Source organism: Cebus imitator, unplaced genomic scaffold (assembly GCF_001604975.1).
Source record: "Cebus imitator isolate Cc_AM_T3 unplaced genomic scaffold, Cebus_imitator-1.0 Scaffold24, whole genome shotgun sequence".
Classification (NCBI taxonomy): domain Eukaryota; kingdom Metazoa; phylum Chordata; class Mammalia; order Primates; family Cebidae; genus Cebus; species Cebus imitator.
In genome coordinates, this window is record NW_016107339.1 from 132003 (window position 1) to 153161 (window position 21159).

The 21159-nt window shown below is 40.1% G+C and overlaps 2 protein-coding genes across 11 annotated transcripts in view; both read right to left on the reverse strand.

Moving 5' to 3' along the window:
- COLQ (collagen like tail subunit of asymmetric acetylcholinesterase) overlaps positions 1–1317 on the reverse strand; it is a 100397-nt gene extending 99080 nt beyond the window's left edge. For both annotated transcript variants that reach the window (XM_037736222.1, XM_037736221.1), the window contains exon 1: positions 1020–1317. In XM_037736222.1, coding sequence (XP_037592150.1) covers positions 1020–1302 — 283 coding nt within the window. In that variant the 5' untranslated portion in view covers positions 1303–1317. The remainder of the gene's footprint in view (positions 1–1019) is intronic.
- A 5527-nt stretch (positions 1318–6844) lies between these two features.
- HACL1 (2-hydroxyacyl-CoA lyase 1) overlaps positions 6845–21159 on the reverse strand; it is a 39154-nt gene continuing 24839 nt past the window's right edge. For 8 of the 9 annotated variants that reach the window (XM_017522464.2, XM_017522463.2, XM_037736217.1 and 5 more), the window contains 8 exons: positions 20442–20547; positions 18324–18407; positions 16969–17070; positions 14653–14807; positions 14061–14219; positions 10674–10781; positions 9484–9670; positions 6845–6995 (listed from right to left, as the gene is read on the reverse strand). In XM_017522464.2, coding sequence (XP_017377953.1) covers positions 6963–6995; positions 9484–9670; positions 10674–10781; positions 14061–14219; positions 14653–14807; positions 16969–17070; positions 18324–18407; positions 20442–20547 — 934 coding nt within the window. In that variant the 3' untranslated portion in view covers positions 6845–6962. The remainder of the gene's footprint in view (positions 6996–9483; positions 9671–10673; positions 10782–14060; positions 14220–14652; positions 14808–16968; positions 17071–18323; positions 18408–20441; positions 20548–21159) is intronic. The other variant, XM_017522466.2, reaches the window with a different exon arrangement.

Consider the following 21159-nt stretch of genomic DNA (forward strand, 5'->3'; position numbering starts at 1 on the left):
AGTAGAGACGGGGTTTCACCTTGTTGACCAGGATGGTCTCGATCTCTTGACCTCGTGATCCACCCGCCTCGGCCTCCCAAAGTGCTGGGATTATAGGCGTGAGCCACCGCACCCGGCCATAACTATTTTTTCAATGGTAACAGTCTCCTGATATGTTGGCCTTACTGAATGTTCAGATTTTCTGTGAACACAGTCTATTTTAAAACACACCCTAATTAAAATATCAGATTTTTTTGCTACTAAAGTTAACATGGAAAAATAATCAAGTGAAAACAACTGCTGGGCAGGGTGGCTCACGCCTGTAATCCCAGCACTTTGGGAGGGCGAGGTGGGTGAATCACTGAGGTCAGGAGTTCACGACTAGCCTGACCAACATGATGAAATCCCATCTATACTAAAAATACAAAAATTAGCTGGGTGTGACTGTGGACACCTGTAATCTCAGCTACTAGGGAGACTGAGGCAGGAGAATCGCTTGAACCCAGGAGGAGGAGGTTGCAGTGAGCTAAGATCATGCCACTGCACTCCAGCCTGGGCGATAGAGAGACTGCACCTCAAAAAAGAAAAGAACCATAAAAATTCTGAAACACAAGAGCAATGTAGGGTGGTGGGGAGAGGGGATGGATAGAGCGGCTGATGGAGGGTGGGGAGGCAGGGATGGCACTATGAACCATTAAATGGTTTGATAAACGTAGTGATATAAATCTCAGTCAGCAACAGTATGAAAGAAATATTTATTTTCAGTAATTCTATCGAATTTTCATTTTGCCAGGGTGGAAATAAAACGTCAGTCATTTCAGGGCCTCACGCCTACCAGCCCCCATCCCCAGCATTGCTCTAAAAACCGCTGAGCTTACTTAATACCCAGGCATCAGGGTGAGCTGCTGATCCTTGGTAGTTCATCTATCTACCTTGCATCCTTGTTTAAAATTGTCTGCTATAGCTTTTGTGATATAAGCCCTTCCTGCATTACTTCCTTCCCAAGACAAGATGGTGAGGGAGATGGGAATGTAACTCACCATTAACACTGTGAATTTGTGACAGGGTGCACCCCAGGTGCTGCAGGACCATCCAGAGAAAGGAAGGCTTCACGGAAGAGCTGGGCCTTGCAACATTAGCCAATTCCACACGGCAAAAATGGGTGGCTGTGTACACAGCATCACAGCAGAAACAGCACAAGCAAAGCTGGGGCTGAAGTGAAACCAGGTCTGACTTCTTGAGCCCAACTTGACCATGCACTGGGGAGGCAATTCCTGGAAATACAGAGGGACCAGGGAAGTGAGCCGTGGGAGTGAACGACATGGCTGTAGATTAGCCACTCCACAGAGCAGGCTCCAGCAACCACTGGATAGAAGGAAAATCATGGGGCCAGGCGCGGTGGCTCAGGCCTGTAATCTCAACACTTTGGGAGGTCAAGGCAGATGGATCACAAGGTCAAGAGATCGAGACCAACCTGGCAAACATGATGAAACCCAGTCTCTACTGAAAACACAAAAATTAGTTGGGTGTGGTGGTATGTGCCTGTAGTCCCAGCTACTCGGGAGGCTAAGGCAGGAGAATTGCTTGAACCTGGGAGGCGGAAGTTGCATTGAGCCGAAATGGAGCTCTAGCCTGGCGACAGAGCGAGACTCCATCTCAAAAAAAAAAAAAAAGAAGGAAAATCATGGATCTTGCCATCTCTGCAGGTATTTCTAGACCCTGAATCAAAATTTAAAGTGGTCCCTTTAAACTTTGAAACAAGAAATCCAAGAGTTTCTATGTGTTCCTTTCACAGCTCTCTAATTGGAAGAGTCATTATACAACCTGAATGTGTCATGGGTTCACTGGCCAGCTAGCCCTCTTCTGAAACAGAGGGCCCTGGAAGGGAGGGAAGATTCAAGATAATCTAGTGAAAGCCAGAGGTGTAGGCAATCCTGCCAGTCAGATCAGAATCCAAGGCATACACTTCTACTTCCACCTCTTCCAAGAGTAAAACTGATAGGATTATCAATTTTTTCCACATTATTCCATTTATTCAGATTAGCAGCAGCAAATGCAACCAGAAAACACCAGGTAATTCACACTTTTTCTGTATTTTACCCTTCATAATAGTCAATAGTCAGTTTTCTTGGGGTTTCTCAGTACAATTCCCATCTGGATTGTAACTGGTTTCCTACTTTCTTAATAAATTCATATGATATTCTACTGTCGTCCCTTTACATTTGCATTATTTCAGAGTCATGGGCTGCTTCTTCATTGGCATGCACTGCTTCCCCACTGCCTAGTTAAGTGTCTTGAAAATAATAAAGGAACAAGAATGTTTTTAGATTCAATATAATTTTCCTTTTCATTTTCTTTTTCCTTCAGTATCCAAAAGTCCTATCATTTTCTTTCAATGGATTTGAGACTTTTTTCCATATGGCAAATATACTCACTTCACAAAACGAGCTGAACTACTTCAAAATAGCACGTATGAAATAACTGTAGAACATCTCCACTGAGCTGTTTTTAACTATCATGAGTTCCCATTCAACTAGTAGTTAGTGAACTCTTACAAAGCACTATGGTTATATAAAGACGTGAAAACACACACCACCTGATTTCCAGAAAATGTCTAATTTATTTGAAGTAAGACCCATTTACTTGAGAAAAGGGAAGCCACTATGTCTACTTTTACATTCACTGCTAAGCAGGGATTCCAGTTGGTGTTCTCTAAATTCTCACTTTCCAAAAAGGCAGTGGCACTTACTAAGTGCCTTTTGTATGCCAGGCATTGGGCTAGGAACTTCTGGGTGGCTTTCTGAATCCCCAAATAACCCCATGAAATATGAAAGACTTTTGGAAAGATTATTAGCAGAGAAAGCAACCTAAAAAACCATTTCACTTTGGGAGGTTGAAGTGGGAGGACCACGTGAGCCCAGGAGTTTGAGAGAATCCTCGGCAACAGTGTGAGACTCATAATTACAAAAAATTTTAAAATTAGCCAGGTGTGGTGGCATGTACCTGTAGTTCTAGCTACTTGGGAGGGTGAGGTGAAGAATTACTTGAGCTCAGGAGTTCAAGTCTACAGTAAGCTATGACTGTGTCACTGTACTCCAGCCTCGGCAACAGGAATACCCTGTCTCAAAAAAATAATAATAATAAAACTCTTTTCCCATTGATCTCCTCAACGCTGGATTCTGAGTTTTCCTAAATTAAGAAAACTGCTATAATCTTTCAAAGCTCAGTTTCTATGAGACAATTGGGTATTATTATTACATATACTAGAATCACATAAGAAGTTCATTATTAAACTTGGGGCTGTAAAATATTCTATGAAATATCTATCAACCAACAGATTCATTTTAGAGGGGTATTTTCAATATTTTATCCTTCTAAGGAAAATATTCTATAAGGGAACTAATTTCAAGATCATTTTTACTAAACACGCTGTCAATGGATTCTGTCGATTAGTGTCCCTGGACTAATATCGTCTTTATACATTTAGACTGACCTCTGCTGGAGAGTCTAATAACCTTTCAGCATTTTTTTTTCCTCTAAGATAATACGATTAGGAAAGGGGAATGCCCCTATCCTCTTTATTTTTTTTGAGACAGAGTCTTGTTCTGTCGCCAGGCTGGAGTGCAGTGCCTCCTGAGTAGCTGGGACTACAGGCGTGTGCCACCATGCCCAGCTAATTTTTGTATTTTTAGTAGAGACGGGGTTTAACCCTGTTGCCCAGGATGGTCTTGATCGCTTGACTTCCTGATCCACCCACCTCAGCCTACCAAAGTGCTGGGATTACAGGTGTGAGCCACCGCACCTGGCCCCTGCCCCCAATTTTATCTAGTATTTAATAACAGATTTACATAGTTCAATTTACAAATATTAATCAAGCCCTCTACACCACCTAATGGCAAAATCTTATATTGCATTTGGCTGCCAGAGATGTGCCCGGAGGCAGAGTGGGAAGCTGATGAGGTTACATGAGCTATCCAGTCTGAATGCTCCTTTTCATAGTCTCTTCCTCCTGTGCAGGCCAGGCTCTCTATTGTATACATAAAAATACCTGTGAAATGGGGCTGCTTCCAGGTGCCTGCCAGGGGCCAAACCACCGTATCTTCTGGGTTCACCTTAACACTAAAGTCTACCACTTTGTGGTGGTCACTTGTGCCCAAACTAGCCAGTATAGATAAGTCTGATTTGCTTGGTGCAAACAAGCTGAATTTTGATATAAAGTGCTAGGCTTCAATTTATATAAAATAGCAGATGAAAAACATGAATGATCCTGAAAATAAGTGATGCTTTTCCATTTCAAATACTCTTTTAAAACAATGCCTGCTTCTGATAATAAAAATTACATAATTATTTTTAAAATGCTATAAAGGAAAAAATTAAAGAAAAATTGCCTACAATTCCATCTACCAAGTTGTATTACAATTTTAGTTTATTTGTGCCAATCTCTTTTCTTTAAGTGTGTATGCGTAAGTATGGGTATTTCCCTACTTCACTCCATTTCATTCTGCAGCTTTCCTTTTTCACATATTGTATTGTGATTATTTCTCAAATAACACACTTTTTATTTTATGATGATACACCATCATTTATGCAACCAATGTCCTACTATTAAACATTGGGATTGTTTCTAAATAAAACTATGCTAAATGGCCTTTTATATAAATATCTGACCAAATATTTTATTATTTCGTTAGGATATATTCCCTAAATAAGCTCAGTGGGGCCTGGCACAGTGGCTCATGCCCGTACTCCCAGCACTCTGGGAGGCAGAAGCAAGAGGATAGCGTGAGTTCATGAGTTTGAGACCAATCTAGGCAACCTAGTGAGACCCTGTGTCTACAAAAACAAAATAAAAAATTAGGCGGGCATGGTAGCATGCACTTGTAGTCCTAGCTACTCGGGAGACTGAGGTGGGAGGATCACTTGAGCCCAGGAAGTCAAGAATGCAGTGAGCCATGATCATGTCATTGCACTCGAGCCTGAGCAACAGAGCTATCTTGAAAAAAAAAAAAAAGAAAGAAAGAAAGCTCAAGGGGTCAAAACTTACGGAGTATAAACATTTTCAAGGTTCAAATACACAACAATGCTAGAATTACTCTACAGAAATGTACCAATTTCAACTTCCATCAGCAGCATGGGAGTCTCCATTTTTACTTCCACTTCACCAAAATTCAGAATAATTTATAAAGTTCTTTGCCAAATGGATAGGCCAGGAAAAAAAATTTCCAGTATAACTAACATTCATATTTATTTATATTCATACTTTTATTGGGCATTTATATTTTTTCTGTGAATTATACATTCATGCCCTTTGCCCATTTTTCTATTGGTACTTTAATATTTTTCTTATATATGTTATTTATTTATTTTCAGATGGAGTCAGGCTAAGTCTGTGCCCAGGCTAGAGAGCAACGGCATGATCTCAGCTCATTGTAATCTCTGCCTCCAGGGTTCAAGCGATTCTCATGCCTCAGCTTCCTGAGTAGCTGGGATTACAGGAGTGTGCCACCATGCCCAGCTAACTTTTGCATTTTCAGTAGAGATGGGGTTTCACCATGTTGGCCAGGCTGGTCCTGAACTGCTGACCTCAAATGATGCGCCCACCTCGGTCCCCTCAAAGTGCTGGGTTTACAGGCGCCAACCACTGCACCCAGCCTGAGTTCTTTATATAATAAGGTTAACTCTGTTGGTCTCGATGTGGTAGCATGAACTTAGGTCACTAGTCCAAATATACCTGAAATTATTAGTTTGGGTGTGGTGTAACTTTACCTTTGGCTCAGTATATTCTTTCCAGGAAAAAAAAGAAAAATCCAACTCACAAAGTATACGACAAGCCCTACTAAATACTGGGGACACTTAGGTATTGAGTGGTCAAAAAATAAAATAGGAAGGGCCAGGCACAGTGGCTCACGCCTGTAATCCCAGCACTTTGGGAGGCTGAGGGGGGTGGATCACCTGAGGTCAGGAGTTTGAGACCAGCCTGACCAACAGGGCGAAACCCCGTCTCTACTAGAAATACAAAAATTGGCTGGGTGTGGTGGTGGGCACCTGTAATCCCAGCTACTCAAGAGGCTGAGGCATGAGAATCACTTGAACGCAGGAGGCAGAATTTGCAGCGAGCTACAATTGCGCCACTGTACACTCCAGCCAGGAGGCTAAAGCAAGACTCTTGTCTCAAAAAAAAAAAAAAAAAAAGGAAGTAGAAAAAGGCTACATATCTCAACAACTAACTGAACATGTCTCTATATTAGATAATTCTTACTGCTTTTTTTTCAGTTTTTAAAAGATAAGTAACTGCCTTAGTCTGTTTAGTATTGCTATAAAGGAGTATTTAGTAAAGCTAAGTAACTTGTTTTAAAAAGGGGTTTATTTAGCTCACAGTTTTGATAGCTGGAAGGTTCCAGACTGGGCATCTGGTGAGGGCTCAGGCTCCCCACTCATGGCAGAAGTGAAGGGGAGCCAGTGTGTGCAGAGTCCACATGGAGAGAGAAAAAGCAGGAGAGAGGCGGGGAAGGTGCCAGGTTCCTTTCAACAACCAGCTCTAGTGGTAACTAATAGAGGGAGAGCTCATTACCCTGAGAACTCACCAAACCATTCGTGAGCGAGCCAATTCCACGACCCAAACACCTCCCATTAGGCCCTACTTCCACCACTAGGGGTCAGATTTCTAAATGAGGTTTTGGGAAACAAACATCCAAGCTACAGCAGTAAGAGAATATTGATCAGTAAATCAACATTTAGGCAGTTACAATGCTAGTATTTAATAAAGCTCTCCATTCATCTGTAAGTAGTTATTTTTGTAGCGGAATAACTTTCTAATTACTTTTTCTAGTTTTTTCTGTTTTGAATCAATTCCTTTACTGTAAAATGTCATTTTAAAATGTTTATTTTATTTTATACAATTTTAACAGTAGAGTGATTTTGCTGTGGGAAATAAAATTTCATCTTGCAAGAAAGAGAAAACTCAAGACCACTGGCATCTTTATTTACATATTAGAGCGGGTCAGCCAATGAAAATCCTAGAAAAAGAAGACAACAAACATTCAGTCAAAAGAAATAATTGTCTTAAATTATATCCTCATTGTTTCACTTGTTCTAAAACCTAAAAGCCCTACACAATGGTGGCAAAATGAGGTCTGTCTTTGTTCTGGTGCTTTTCTCAAAAAGGACCTAAAAACCTATTAGTGAATCTTCCTGCTGTGTCCTACAAAACAACCTAAAATGGCATTCTGGGTCCTCTTCCATTAACAGTAATCAGAGCACAAAAACCAGAAGTACACTAAAAGGACCAGAAGTACACTCAGAAGGAGAAGGCAGATGAAGAAGGCCCACAGAGGGCTGAGCTCCCAGGTCTGAGAATATGAGTAGGAAGAACTGGGAACGGAAGCCTTTTCCAGAACTAACACCAGCCTACACATATGGCCTGGACACAGGAACAGATCTACGCACTCCCATATGGAGGCTGGAAGTGGCCAGCCTACACTGAGAATCAGTGACAAATGGCAGATGGATAGACAGACAAAAATCAAGTTTGGAAAGTATAATGTATGTAAATTCCACTGGAATGGAGACAAATAATTTCAAGTGATAAATGCAAGAAATATAAAGATAATCATCATAGAATTGTGAAAGAGGAAGATAAGAACTTATATTTCTCCTGCAATATCCAAACAAAATTTATAGAGAAATTATAGAACAGATCATTGGAAGCAAATCAATAGAAGTGTGAACTCACTAGCAGAGATGCCAAAATTTGTTAGAGATTTTCTGTGATTAATATAGGTCTCAAGATGATGATGATGATGATGATGACGATTTTGAGAGAGAGTCTCACTCTGTCACGCAGGTTGGAGTGCAGTGGTGCAATCTCAGCCCACTGCAACCTCCACCTCTCAGGTTCAAGTGATTCTTGGACCTCAGCCTCCTGAGTAGTTGAGATTACAGACATGCACCACCACGCCCAGCTAATTTTTGTATTTTTAATAGTGGCAAGGTTTCACCATGTTGGCCAGGCTGGTCTCAAGCTCTCGGCCTCAAGTGATCCGCCCACCTCAGCTTCCCGAAGTGCTGGGATTACAAGCATGAACTGCTGTGCCCAGCCACCAAGATTTTATGTATTCATCAGGCTTCTTATAATGGCTTTAGTTTCCCTAGTGCTTTGATGGCCTGATGCCAGGAGGAGGGTGTTTTTGGTTACCAAACTAACATCCCAGTCACTGGAAAGAATAAACTGTTATAAATCCATAAATTGGCATGAGATGAAACAACCTGCCTATTGAGTGTCGGACTGGAAGAATTCATTTTACCAAATAGAACTTAAGAAAAGACAATCCACAAACCCCTAAGAGTATAGATAGATTCTGAAAGTTGCTGACCCTCCCTTCAAACAGTCTGCCTGCTTACTCCACAGAAATCCCTACTAATGCCCCCTGCCCTTCAGCTTACTGGCCTAGTATTTCTGCATTCATCTTCTTCATCATTAGGCTTCTTGAGTATCTCCTCTCTCTGCTAGGAGGTAAATGCCAAAGTCTCTTAAATCTGTTTTTATACAAACAGAATTTCAGTAAAATTCTATATATTTTGGTGTCTAAATTAGTTAATTTATATTTCATTGATTGTCCAGGTGTCTGTTTGCCCATTCATCCACTGCTTTGTTCACAAAAGAAAGAGATCTCATATGTCTAAGAATCAATACAGAAACGACTTGAAAAAAATATCTGCTCTGGAATGAGTGGCTGATATGCAAAGTGTTCACATGGAAGACAGGTTATAAGAGGAGGCAAGTGGCAGTACCAGGACGGCAGTACAAAATTAACTACGAAATGCAACTTAATCTGGGATAGGAAAGGCTCATGCTATGAACTTTGTCATTTACTTTACTGCTGTAATCAATACTGCAGTTTCACTTTAGTCAAAGTAACTAATTTTCAATGTGCCTGTGCAAATCCTCATATTACAGTTGCATCTCCTTCTGTCTTCTGGCCTCTGGCTGTAAGTCACTTCCTCAGACTTGCCATGCTTCCTCTTTCCTCTTGCTACAGGGCCTTTGCACACCTCTCCCCTCTTCACTTGCTGAGTTAGTCTCTGCTTATCCTTCTGATCTCAGTTTAAGAATCACCTCCTCTGAGAAGCCTTCCCTGGAGCCCCAACATAAACTGCATTCCTTTGTGGTATGTTTGCTTAGACCTGGGTTCCTCTCCTTCCAAGCAATTGCTTCGCTGTCATGGTGTGTTCAGTTGTGAGGTTACCAGACTGTCCCTCTTTCCTACCAGACTATAAAAGCTCCATGAAGGTGAAGACTGAGCCTGGTTTGGCTCACCATGCTATTCACAGCACCTAACACGTATCTCAATATTCACTGAATGAACAAATGAAATTGCCAAACTCAGAAATGTTTTAGAAAGACCTCTGTGGATGATACAGGGTGTTCCGTTTGGTAGACACTTTTTGGATAGGGGTAAGGGAGGCAGATGCATTTCTTGCTTTCTGCTTAACAATTGTATTTACCTGGGCCTTCCGTGTAGCTTGTGGCTCAATCATGATGTTGATAAGAGAGGGTTTAGTTGTGTCCGCTAGGCTCTGTCTCAGGGATTTTTGGAGTTCTTCTGGTGTTTCTACAAAATACCCCTTGCCTCCAAATGCAGTCATGATTTGCTCATAATGTGAATTTGGCAGTAAACACATTGGAGGGACCCTGAAAAACAAGGTCATGAGTCAATGAAATTTAAATCTTAAACCTCGTACAAAAAAAAAAGTCATTCTCTGAAATACTTCATTAAAAAAATTTAGGCTGAACTGAAAGGCATACTTTTATCTTCAACACTTAAGCTGAGAAGCCAGTACACTGAGTTTTTCCTGTATTTACAATTGTCTATATAGCAATGTCCAATAGAACTTTCTGTGATGATAGAAATGTTTTAAACCTGAGCTATCCAAGATAGCAGCCACTATCCACCTGTTGCTATGAGCCCTTGAAATGTGACTAAACTGAGGAACAATATTTTTAACTTCATTTACTTTGACATAATTTAAAACTAAACTGCAACAGTTGCAAAATGCCAGTGACCACTCTACTAGACAGCACAGGCTACACTATCAGCTATTATGAATCCAGAAGAAAAACGTGAAAAAAAAAAAAGAGATAACTGCAAAACAACAAATAACAAGAAAACAACAAATAAAGTTAGTGAGGCATAAACAGACACACCCATACCCTGTTCCACCCCAAGACTGGTTTACAAATTCACATCTGTCTCACATTCCATGGCCAGCTACAATACCTTCTTAATCTGGCTCTGCTACCAGATGATCAAGATTTAGCTAAGTGGTTAAAAGGAAGGTAGACCTCTGGAACATAAATAATCTGTAAACATCCACATTTCTACATGGTGTAACAGGAATAGTAGGACTGGGAGCATTTTGCAATATGCCCTTTCATTAACAAGGCTCAGACATCACACTCACTTATCTGAATCTTTAGTGGCTCCCTGATTATAAACCATTTATTGAAGTGCCTAATTATGGATATTTGTGCAAAGAGGAACAAAAACAGGATTCCTGCCCTTTAGAAGGGCTGACAATCAAAACAGACAATACTCATACCATGTATGCAATACTTATTCCAATATAGAAGACTTTTTTAAAGCAGCTGAAAACAGGTGAGAGAAAGTAAATATACATTGGTCTTGGTTACTTACACTGCAGTAGGATCTCGAAATTTTGACGTTTCTTTCCAAGTATTCATATCAAAACCCTGGTAAATTCCATTGTTATTCACTACCAAGAGTATGATTGGCAAGTTGTACCTAAAGTGACAGTAAAATATGAAGGAAATCATTCTTCATTCTAAAGTAATTTCTTTTCTTTGTGTTGAAATTTTAACTTAAAAATGAATAGTTTTCCATAAGCTTTTTGTAATATTAGAGGAAGACTAAAAATTAAGCATTTATTGTCCTAAGACAGGCTAGCAAATCATTAACAGAAACATCACGGAAAAGCAGAAAGAATGAAAGATTAACAGTTGATAGTCCTGTCTGGGCACAGTGGCTCATGCCTGTAATCCCAGCACTCTGAAAGCCAAGGTGGGCAGATCACAAGGTCAAGAGTTCAAGACCAGCCTGGTCAGTATGGTGAAAGCCCGATTCTGCTAAAAATACAAAAAGTAGCTGGGCAAGGTAGCTCACGGCCATAATCCCAGCACTTCGAGAGGCTGAGGTGGGCGGATCACCTGACATCAGTTCAAGACAAGCCTGGCCAACATGGTAAAACCCTGTCCCTAATAAAAAACACAAAAATTAGCAGGGTGTTGTGGTGGGCACCTGTAATCCCAGCTATTTGGGAAGCCAAGACAGGAGAAATGCTTGAACCCAGGAGACAGAGGTTGCAGTGAGCCAACATGGTATCACTGTACTTCAGCCCGGGAGACAGAGAGAGACTCTGTCTCAAAAAAAAAAAAAAAAAGAGTTCATAGTCCTTTAGCGATTAGCTATGGATCTCAGACAAATCACTGAACTTTTCGGAATCTGGGTTTTCCTAAGTCTAGATGGTATATGAAGAACACCTTCCCTATTTAATATTCTCTAAAGTACCACTTCTAGCTAGCTCCTAGGAGCAGTGTTTGCACAGTACCTTTCTATTCACTGAGCTGCTCACAGACACCCAGTCCTTGCTAGATGCTGTGATACAAGAGACTAGCACACACAATCCATAATCAGAAACACATGACATGGTGTAATCACCATTATTAATCAGTACAGAAAAGAAGTATTTAACATTGAGCTAAACAGTATAGCAAAGACAAAAAAGAAAAGGTTGATTAAATGTTCTTGACCGAAAAGAACGTAGGTTTTATTTTCTAACATAATTTCCAAGGGCAAATGGTAAAAACAAAACTAAACTGCATACTGTTAAATAACAGACTTGTGGTAATCATTTGCTCTCCATGCTCAAAAGGCATCATTATTTCCACCAAAAGGCTGACTTCCCCATAAGTAATCTTTTTTGTGTTTATCACTTGGTTGTCCATAAAGGCACTAACAGACACATATAGTCAGACCTCCTTATCTGAGTTCTGCATCCATGGATTTAAATAATTGGTCAAAAATATTTGGGAAAAAAATGGGTCTGTACTCAAAATGCACAGACTATGTTCTTGTCATTATTTCCTATGCAATACAGCACAACAATTATTTATAGAGCGTTTATATTATATTCAGTATTTTAAAGTAATCTAGAGATCATTACAAACATATGGCGGGATATGTATAGGTTGTTTGCAAATATTACTCCATTTTATATCAGGGACTTACTTGAGCATCCTTGGATTTTGGTATTTGAGGAAGGTCCTGGAACCAATCCCCCATGGATATGGAGGGACAACTATGCCTTCCCAAATCTTGAACATTTTATGTACCAAAGCTTTGCCAGCCCCAAAAGCATGGTTCACAAAAGCCCTGATAAGAGCCCTGGCTAAGAACAGGATGGTTTTACTACAGTTTAAATACAGTTGGAAAAATAAAACCCCCATCCTTCTATAGTAGGGTCTGTAATTAATGAGTTTCTCCATGAATTCTCATAACTACACACATGATCCAAATGGCTCATGTTCACTGAGCATCACCTCAGAATTCAGCTGGGGCCAAACACGGTAGCTCACACCTATAATTCTAGCACTTAGGGAGGCCAAGGCAGGTGGATCGCTTGAGCTTTGGAGTTCAAGACCAGTGTGGCCAACATGGCAAAACTGTGTGTCTACAAAAAAACACCAAAAACTAGCTGGGCATGGTGGTGCATGCCTGTGATCCCAGCTACTCTGAAGGCTAAGGAGGGAGGATCGCTTGAACTTGAGTGATTGAGGCTGCAGTGAGCTGCAACTGTGCCGCTGCACTCCAGCCTCGGTGATCGGGCAAGACCCTGTATCAAAAAAAAAAAAATGGCTTGTATTATCTCATTTGTTCCTCATAATCATCTTTCTAAGGTAGGAAGTATTACTATTCCTACATTTTTTTTTTCAAGGAATTTCTGCCTAAAGGATACCATTCCTATTTTAGAAGAGAAGGGACAGGCTTGGTTAAGTGACTTGTTTTTTTTTTTTCGAGACAGGTTCTCACTCTGTTGCCCAGGCTGGAGTGTAGTGGTGTGATCTTGGCTCACTGCAACCTACGCCTCCCAGGTTCAAGCGATTCTCCTGCCTCAGCCTCCCAAGTAGCTGAGACTACAGGTGTGTGCCACCACACCTGGCTATTTTTTGTATTTTTAGTAGAGATGGGGTTTCACCATGTTGGCCAGACTGGTTTCTAACTCCTGACCTCAGGTGATTTGCCCGCCTCAACCTCCCAAAGTACTGGGATTACAAGTGTGAGCTATCATGTGGCTTTAGTTAAGTGACTTAAAATCACATGGCTCTCACTTGATAGAACCAGTATTTAAAATCCAGGCCATTTGTCTCACAAGCCACGCTGCCTTTTTTTTTTTTTTGAGATGGAGTCTTGCTCTGTCACTCAAGCTGGAGTGCAGTGGCTGGATTTCAGCTCAGTGCAACCTCCGCCTCCCAGTTCAAGCAATTCTCCTGCCTCAGCCTCCCGAGTAGCAGGGACTACAGGCATGCATTACCACATCTGGCTAATTTTATTTTTTTATTTTTTTGAATTTTTAGTAGAGACAGGGTTTCACCATGTTGGCCAGACTGGTCTTGAACTTCTGACCTAAAGTGATCCGCTTGCCTTGGCCTCCCAAACTGGGATTATAGGTATGAGCTAGCGTGCCTAGCAGGGGCCATGCTCTTAACCACCATACTCGCTATTTCCCATAGGAAACAAGCTTCTTTCAAGCCCCAATGTTTTTTTCTCAGTGACCTCAAAACCACTCCCCACAGTTTTACAGGTTTTTAGCACACAGTGAAGAGGCCAGAAACATTGTGTTCTGAAAGAGAAAGACTGTGGGTTATTGGCACTAGCAATCCTCAGGATAGAACACAGTGCTATGCACAGGGCACCTGGTGAACACTGGTGTTAGGTGACTGGGTCTTGTGTGTCATTTTTCATATTCTGGAGAATGAAATGCTCTGATTCAGGGTGATTTTTTACCTGCAGATGGTTTCCACCTCCATGCCAGAAAACCCAAATGCACTGTCTCCTTCCACACAGATAACCCGTTGCCCAGGACTTCTATCTTTAGCCACCATGGCAGCTGCAATAGCAAATCCTAAACCAACTCCCATTGTTCCGAAAGTACCAGCATCAAGCCTGTTGGAGAACAAAGCTAAAATGAAACCCTCTGGGGCATGTCAAAGAGGGTGGGGTTGGCACAAACCTTCTAGTCATATTTACATAGTTCACGGAAAAATAAAGAGCCATAAAAGCATTCTCTTTCTTCAATATAAAATCATTAGACTGTTAGGAACTAATTTGTCAAGGACAGAAAAAATCGTCTCATGTTTGCTTGGAAGACTGTGAACATACTCCTAGAACACTAAGTATACAAATTATTACATGATACCAAGAACACATTAAGCATAAAAACTCTACGAAACCTCACCTAAGGATACTTTTATGAAATATGTCATTACATACTGAACATGTATAATTCTCAAATGTTTTCTTAATCTGCACAGTATTGTAGTTTCATATTAAACGCATTATAATGAACTATCATTTCTTTCCGCTTTAGAAGTCTTACCTGTGACGAGGAAGGTAGTTCTGAAGCACAGTCCGTCCAATGTCCATAGTATTTGCTCCTTCGCTTACCACAAAACAGTCTCTAGGCAGTTGTTCTTGAACATGGTAGAATACCGTGTAATAATTCATAGGCAGGGATTTTTTGGAAGCTAATTCCTGAAAAGTAGATGGGAATACAATTAAATTAAATTGGGATACAATGAAAATTACCAATGTAAATAAGCTACTATCAAGCTTATTTGGAAATAGGCAAAACTACAAGTCACAAGGTTCCCAAATGGCTATAAAGTGGCCACTCTGAGAAGTTAGCTGTTCTGTGAACAGCCCTGGGGGACACAGGTCCCACAGTCCCAGTTTGGAACACAATTAAATAAGCTCAGGAGTATCCCTCCTCTTAGAGATCTGCAATGCACAGGAGCATATTAAAGACTCTGAGAAGCCCTATAGTAAAAAGAGCTAGGAAGCATTGGGTTAAATAAAACTAACATTCTTATTTGAGCACTCTTAGGAAAACGGTGCCTCAGAAAAAGTAAAATTTATTCTAGAATATTTTCATCTGAAATATGACCCTAAACTTGAAATGTCACAATTTTAGGATACAATCTTAAAATCCAGTTTTCCTCCCAGCACACTTGAGAGTAATGGAGATACGTTACCCCCACTATTCTAAAGAGTCCCTGAGTGGAGAGAAAAACAGCAAGGTAAATGCCTTTGTCTAGCCACATGTCTTTCAGGGCTAAGAGAAAGCTACAGAGAGCTTTAGCAGCAACAGTCCCATCTGACGCCGGCACTGCCTCTTTACCTATGCTACTTTGTTCTGCTGGAAATTACACCCAGCATGAATGAGAGACTCTCCCATATGCCTGCACCAGAGAAGAGAGGCAAATCCCTTCCATCTTAAACCAACATCATTCCTATGGGAAAGAAAAGATTAATCTTGATATGACATAGGAAATAAAATTGAGACGTGCTCTGGAAAGAAACAGTCACTGATTAAAATTCCAATATAAGATAGATTCATGTATAATCAATTCTGCTATAATGTTTGATGCAAAAATGTGAATTTATTCTAAGACAATTGATATATTAGGAACCAAGTGAGCATAACTTAAATTTTGTATTTGCTCATGCATGATTCCACCAGTAAGAAACACGGGTGGAATCGTGCATAAGACACAGAAAACTGCACCCAGCTGAACAAAGATACATAGGAATACACAAACCAATTTTAAAAATCATCTTTCTCACATAGGGAAAGCACTATACACACTACACCCCGCCCCCCCCCCCACACACACACTTAACTAGAAATCGCCAAATCCTGCAGCACTGACCCATTTTAGTGCTAGTTATAGTTTGATGGTTTCTAGCATTACCAGGCAAAGCCAACAGTGCAAATGAGAGCACCACAAAAGAATTTCCAGCAGTGATACAAAAGTTAAAAAAATAAAAGGAGGCTATACATTGGATGAAAATTTCAATTTTGACGCAACAGCTATATAATATAATAGCATGCCCTGAAGGCCGTATATCTTAGAAGCAGAAATACATCTCAAAAGGCCTAAGACTTAAGGATTCCAACAACAACAAAAAAAATCACCTAATGGTTAATTTTTTTTTCTTTTAGAGACAGGTTGTCACTGTCACCCAGGCTTGAGTACAGTGGTATGATCTACTGCACTGCCACTTCAACTCCTACACTCAAGCAATCCTCTCACCTCAGCCTCTGAGTATATAGGACAACAGGCGTGTGCCACCACATATGGCCAATTTTTTTTTTTTTCTTTTTTTGGTAGAGACAAAGTCTTGCTATGTTGCCCAGGCTCTCAAATTTCAGGCCTCAACTGATCTTAGTGCCTTGGCCTCCCAAAGCGCTAGGATTATAGGTGTTTAATTGTGATGTTCTATGCCAACATCAAACTGAAGACACGCCCATCCACTTCCACGATTATCACTTTCCATCCGATGTCCAATCACCCTCCTTCCATCAGCTCACAGTAATTCACAAGCTACGACCCTTCAGAAACTCCAGGTCTTTTTCAAGGTAAAATGCTATATTAACTGGCATGTATTTCTTAACCATTTAACATGTTTAAAACTTGGCTACCATTTCTATTAGGTTCTTACGTTATTTTTATGTTACAAAAAGTTTTTGAGAGTTGTGCTCCCTAAGCCCCTTTTTCCAGAGCCCTGAGGTTTTCACTGTACGATTTTGCACAGCAAGGTGATTTTTAGGAATGCACATGTCACATTACAGCAGAAGTAACTGAACCATGAACCTGATGTGTTCTTGAGCTTTCAGTGGGTCCCACTTTACCTTGGATGCAGCTTCATTGCTCTTCATTTTTTCTCTCAGAGTTTTCCACCACTTGCTCTCTGGAGGATACTCCCATGCTGTTTTATCAAGTTCCTCTAAAAGCTAAAAAGCAAAACAAAAACCACAAACTTTTTCTTTGCCTTTTTTTTTTTTTTGAGATGAAGTCTCATTCTGTCACCCAGGCTAGAGTGCAGTAGCGTGATCCTGGCTCACTGCAACCTCCACCTCCCAGGTTCAAGCAATTCTCCTGCCTCAACCTCCTGAGTAGCTTGGACTACAAGCACTTGCCACCATATCCGGGTAATTTTTGTATTTTAAGTAGAGACAGAGTTTCACCATGTTGGCCACGCTGATCTCAAACTCCTGACCTCAGGTGATCCATCCGCCTCAGCCTCCCAAAGTGCTGGGATTACAGGGATGAGCCACCATGCCTGCTCTGCTTTTCAAAAATAAATTTAAATCACATTAACATGGGAATCTCTTCTTAAATAAGACAATACTGCCCAACTACCCTTTACATCACTCAGACTCTTTTCCTCTAATTAGCAAACACCTGATAGAAGTTCAATGGGTAACATGGAAGGCTTTTGTTTGGGTCAGTACGGGCTTCTGCCAGACGCTGGGATGTCCAAAGGACAGACTGAAGCACTACCTCCTCCATACTTCAAGCAGGTGCTCTGAGACTCTCCTCAGTTTTTGACACTAGAAGAAAAACCACTCCTTCCACAGAACTCTTACAGGAAGACCAACAAATAATCATGGACTCCTATGATACAGACCAAATGCTCCAGAGTGATTTAATATGCGATTAGGGATTACATCCTATATTGTGTAATCATGACAACAATACTAGTTGAATCATCCAAAATCAAGTGATAAATGTGACTTCACTTTATTTTTTGTTATAGTGAAATGTACAAACTATGTACAAATAATAAGAACCTGGAAAAGTCAACGATCAGTTCGAAAAGTAAAAAGCTCTTTTTTACCTAAAGAAATACTGTTAGATTTTTCCAGTGCTAAGCCATTTCTTGGCAGTAAGTTCAGTTCCTTTGGAAGGTATCCTTTTTCAGATAGCTGGATCCTATTTAGTAAAGTACTGTTTGCCTACTGAAGGATGTTACATTTTCAACCACCTTCCAAAAATGCTTAACTTCCATGAAAATGAGCCATATACAAGAAGTTGGATTTATCAAGTTCCAAAGTTATATTTAAGAATAGTTTTCAAGCACACATTTTGTTTAAAACAGATATTAATAATAGACCTGTTACCAAGTGAATCAAGATTAAAACATTTTCAAGAATTGACTATTCCCTAAAGAGCACTCCACATAAACTAAAACAAAAGTTCTCACCTGCTTACTGACAGCACTTATGTCTCCTAGCAAAGTAACAGCGGGCTTTACATTATTACCCAGTTCTTCTGCACAGATATCAACCTAAAAAAGAGACAAGGCTAAAAGAACAACCCATGTTTATTTTGAAAAATCTGTAAGAAGTCAATTAAGACTGAATAAATGAACTGTGTATATAGGACACAGTTCTATCAATAAGGAAGATTTGATATTCACAAGTTCCTTAATAAAAAAAGTAAAAGTCCACAGAACTATATTAGTATCATAGATCGTATAGAGAGCCTCATTATCTTCCCTCATTTAAAAATCTATTCTGTTGAACTTTGGTATTGCTTCATTATACCCATAGGGAATGCATTTGACCTGATCAATTATGGTTTTACATCTAATCAGTAAGTTCTACTGAATTATATTTGGAATTTCTACCTAGAGTGTGAGTTGTCAAATTTGAGCATATATCAGAGTCACCTGGTATATTTTGGGCTTGATAAACAATAGACTGTAGGAGTCTACCTCAGAGTTTGTTATTTTAATAGGTCTAGGGTACGGTCAAGAAATGGGCATTTCTAACAGGTTTCATGGATGGCGCTGATGCGGCTGGCCAAGATCATGGCATCATTACTTCTCCATTTACTCAGAAGTTCCATTTCTGGATGGCCATGAACAAATGAAAATGGCTTCTGCAAAGAGGAATAATTTAGCCACTCCAAAGGGGATGTATCTTATCCTGTAATAGAGAGGGGAAATTAAGAGGTAGCAGCATCTTCCAGGTAACTCAGTCTTGCTTGTCTGTAGTTTTAGTTCTCAATGGCTGCAGGTGGGAAAGGAACAATTGGAAGTTGACTCCTTAAGAGGTAAAAGGCAGGCCAGGTGTGGTGGCTCATGACTGTAATCCCAGCACTTTGGGAGGCTGTGGCGGGCAGATCACAAGGTCAAGAAATCAAGACCATCATGGCCAACATGGTAAAACCCTGTCTCTACTAAAAATACAAACAAAAACTATTTTTAGTATTAAAACACTACAGGTGGTGCATGCCTGTAGTCCCAGCTACTCGGGAGGCTGAGGCAGGAGAATCACTTGAACCAGGGAGGCGGAGCTTGCAGTGAGCGGAGATCACGCCACTTCAGCCTGGCAACAGAGCGAGACTCCATCTCAGTAAAAGGTAGATTGGAAGAAGAGCAGCTATACCTGGGTCATCCAACATCAAGCAAGCCAAGCACAGTGGCTCAAGTCTGTAATCCAGCATTTGGGAGGCTGAGATAGGAGAATCGCTGGAGGCCAGGAGACTGAGATCAGCTTGGGCAACACGGTGAGACTCTGTCTTTACAAAAAAAGAAAAATTACCCAGGCACTGTTGTACGCATCTATAGTCCCAGCACAACAGGAAGCTGAGGTGGGAGGATGGCCTGACCTTGAGAGGTTGAGGTTTCAGTGAGCCATTATTGTGCCACTGCACTCCAGCGTGGGTGACAGAGCAAGATGCTGTCTCAAAAACAACAACCAAACAAAAACATCAAGCAAAATGTGGCCAATCCGTGTAGAGCAAAAAGGTTTGCATGCCACTTTGTAGGTAGTACTGTCCACGTCTGTAAGGAAACTGGCTTATAAGGTGGGTCATAATGATACAAGAATCATCAAAGACAAGTCAGAATACATTCCCGAAGCTGTTTAATGACATGTAAAAGCAATGTCATTTAGAAATTCCCATCCAAAACATGAAAGTTTTGGCATCTGAAAGAAAACCTCACTCCCTAACAATGCTGAATGTTTTGTTCTAATCTACCATCCTACCTAAGTCTCTTTTCTCTACCTTTAAACATTCTTGAATTGTGAAATGACAAATTCGGCTTTTTAAACTATTCGAAACTTGATTTTGAAAGGTTTTCTGGCTAGAAGTAAAGCGGCACATTATATTTCATAGGCTTGAAAAGGAAACTTATTTTGGTACCTGTAATTATGTTAGACAATTTATAAAATTCTACTTGTGTAAAAAGAGAAGAGTTTTTTTCTTTTCTTTTCCTTTTTTTTTTTTTGCAGAAACCAAGAAGAAAACAGGGCTGATAAGGAGAATAATGAATACAAACATTTCTGATTTTAAGTTCCTCCTCTCTAAGTACCTGGATAAACTTCACATCTGGCTGATATCTTGGAGGCAGTCCAAAATGTAAAATCCAATTTAGTCTGGCACCAAATAAAACAATCACATCAGCAAATTGCAAAGCCCTATTAAAAAAAAATTGATATAAAAGTGTAAGTGTATTTCTTATGTGAATTATTCTAAAATTTATCTCTAAAGTATTTGAGATGTCTAAATCATTTGAAGCTTACATCAGACATCAGAAATCAGCTTTTGGGTTTATTTGATCTTTCAAGCTAAAATAATTTATAAAACCATTTTAAATAAATAACAATCTAAAATATAAATCAAGTAAAATACAATAAGCTGTATTTATACTCTTTTATTTATTACTTTTTTATAACTAGAAAAATTCATACAAGTCTACTGTAGATAATCCAGAAAGAACAGAAAAAGTCTAAGGCAAAAAACAAAATCACCCCATAATACTTTCAACTATAAATTATTATAAATATCCTGGCATATTTTTATCTACTTTTTTTTCTATGCAAGTATATTTTTACATAGTTGAGCTTATACACTAACACTAAAATACTGTGTCATACACATTTTTTGTTTTGTTTTGAGATAGGGTCTCAATCTTTCGCCCAGGCTGGAGTGCAGTGGTGCAAGCACAGCACACTGCAGCCTCTACCTCTCAGGTTTAAGCGATGCTCCTACCTCAGCCTCCTGTGTAGTTGAGACTGCAGGCACATGCC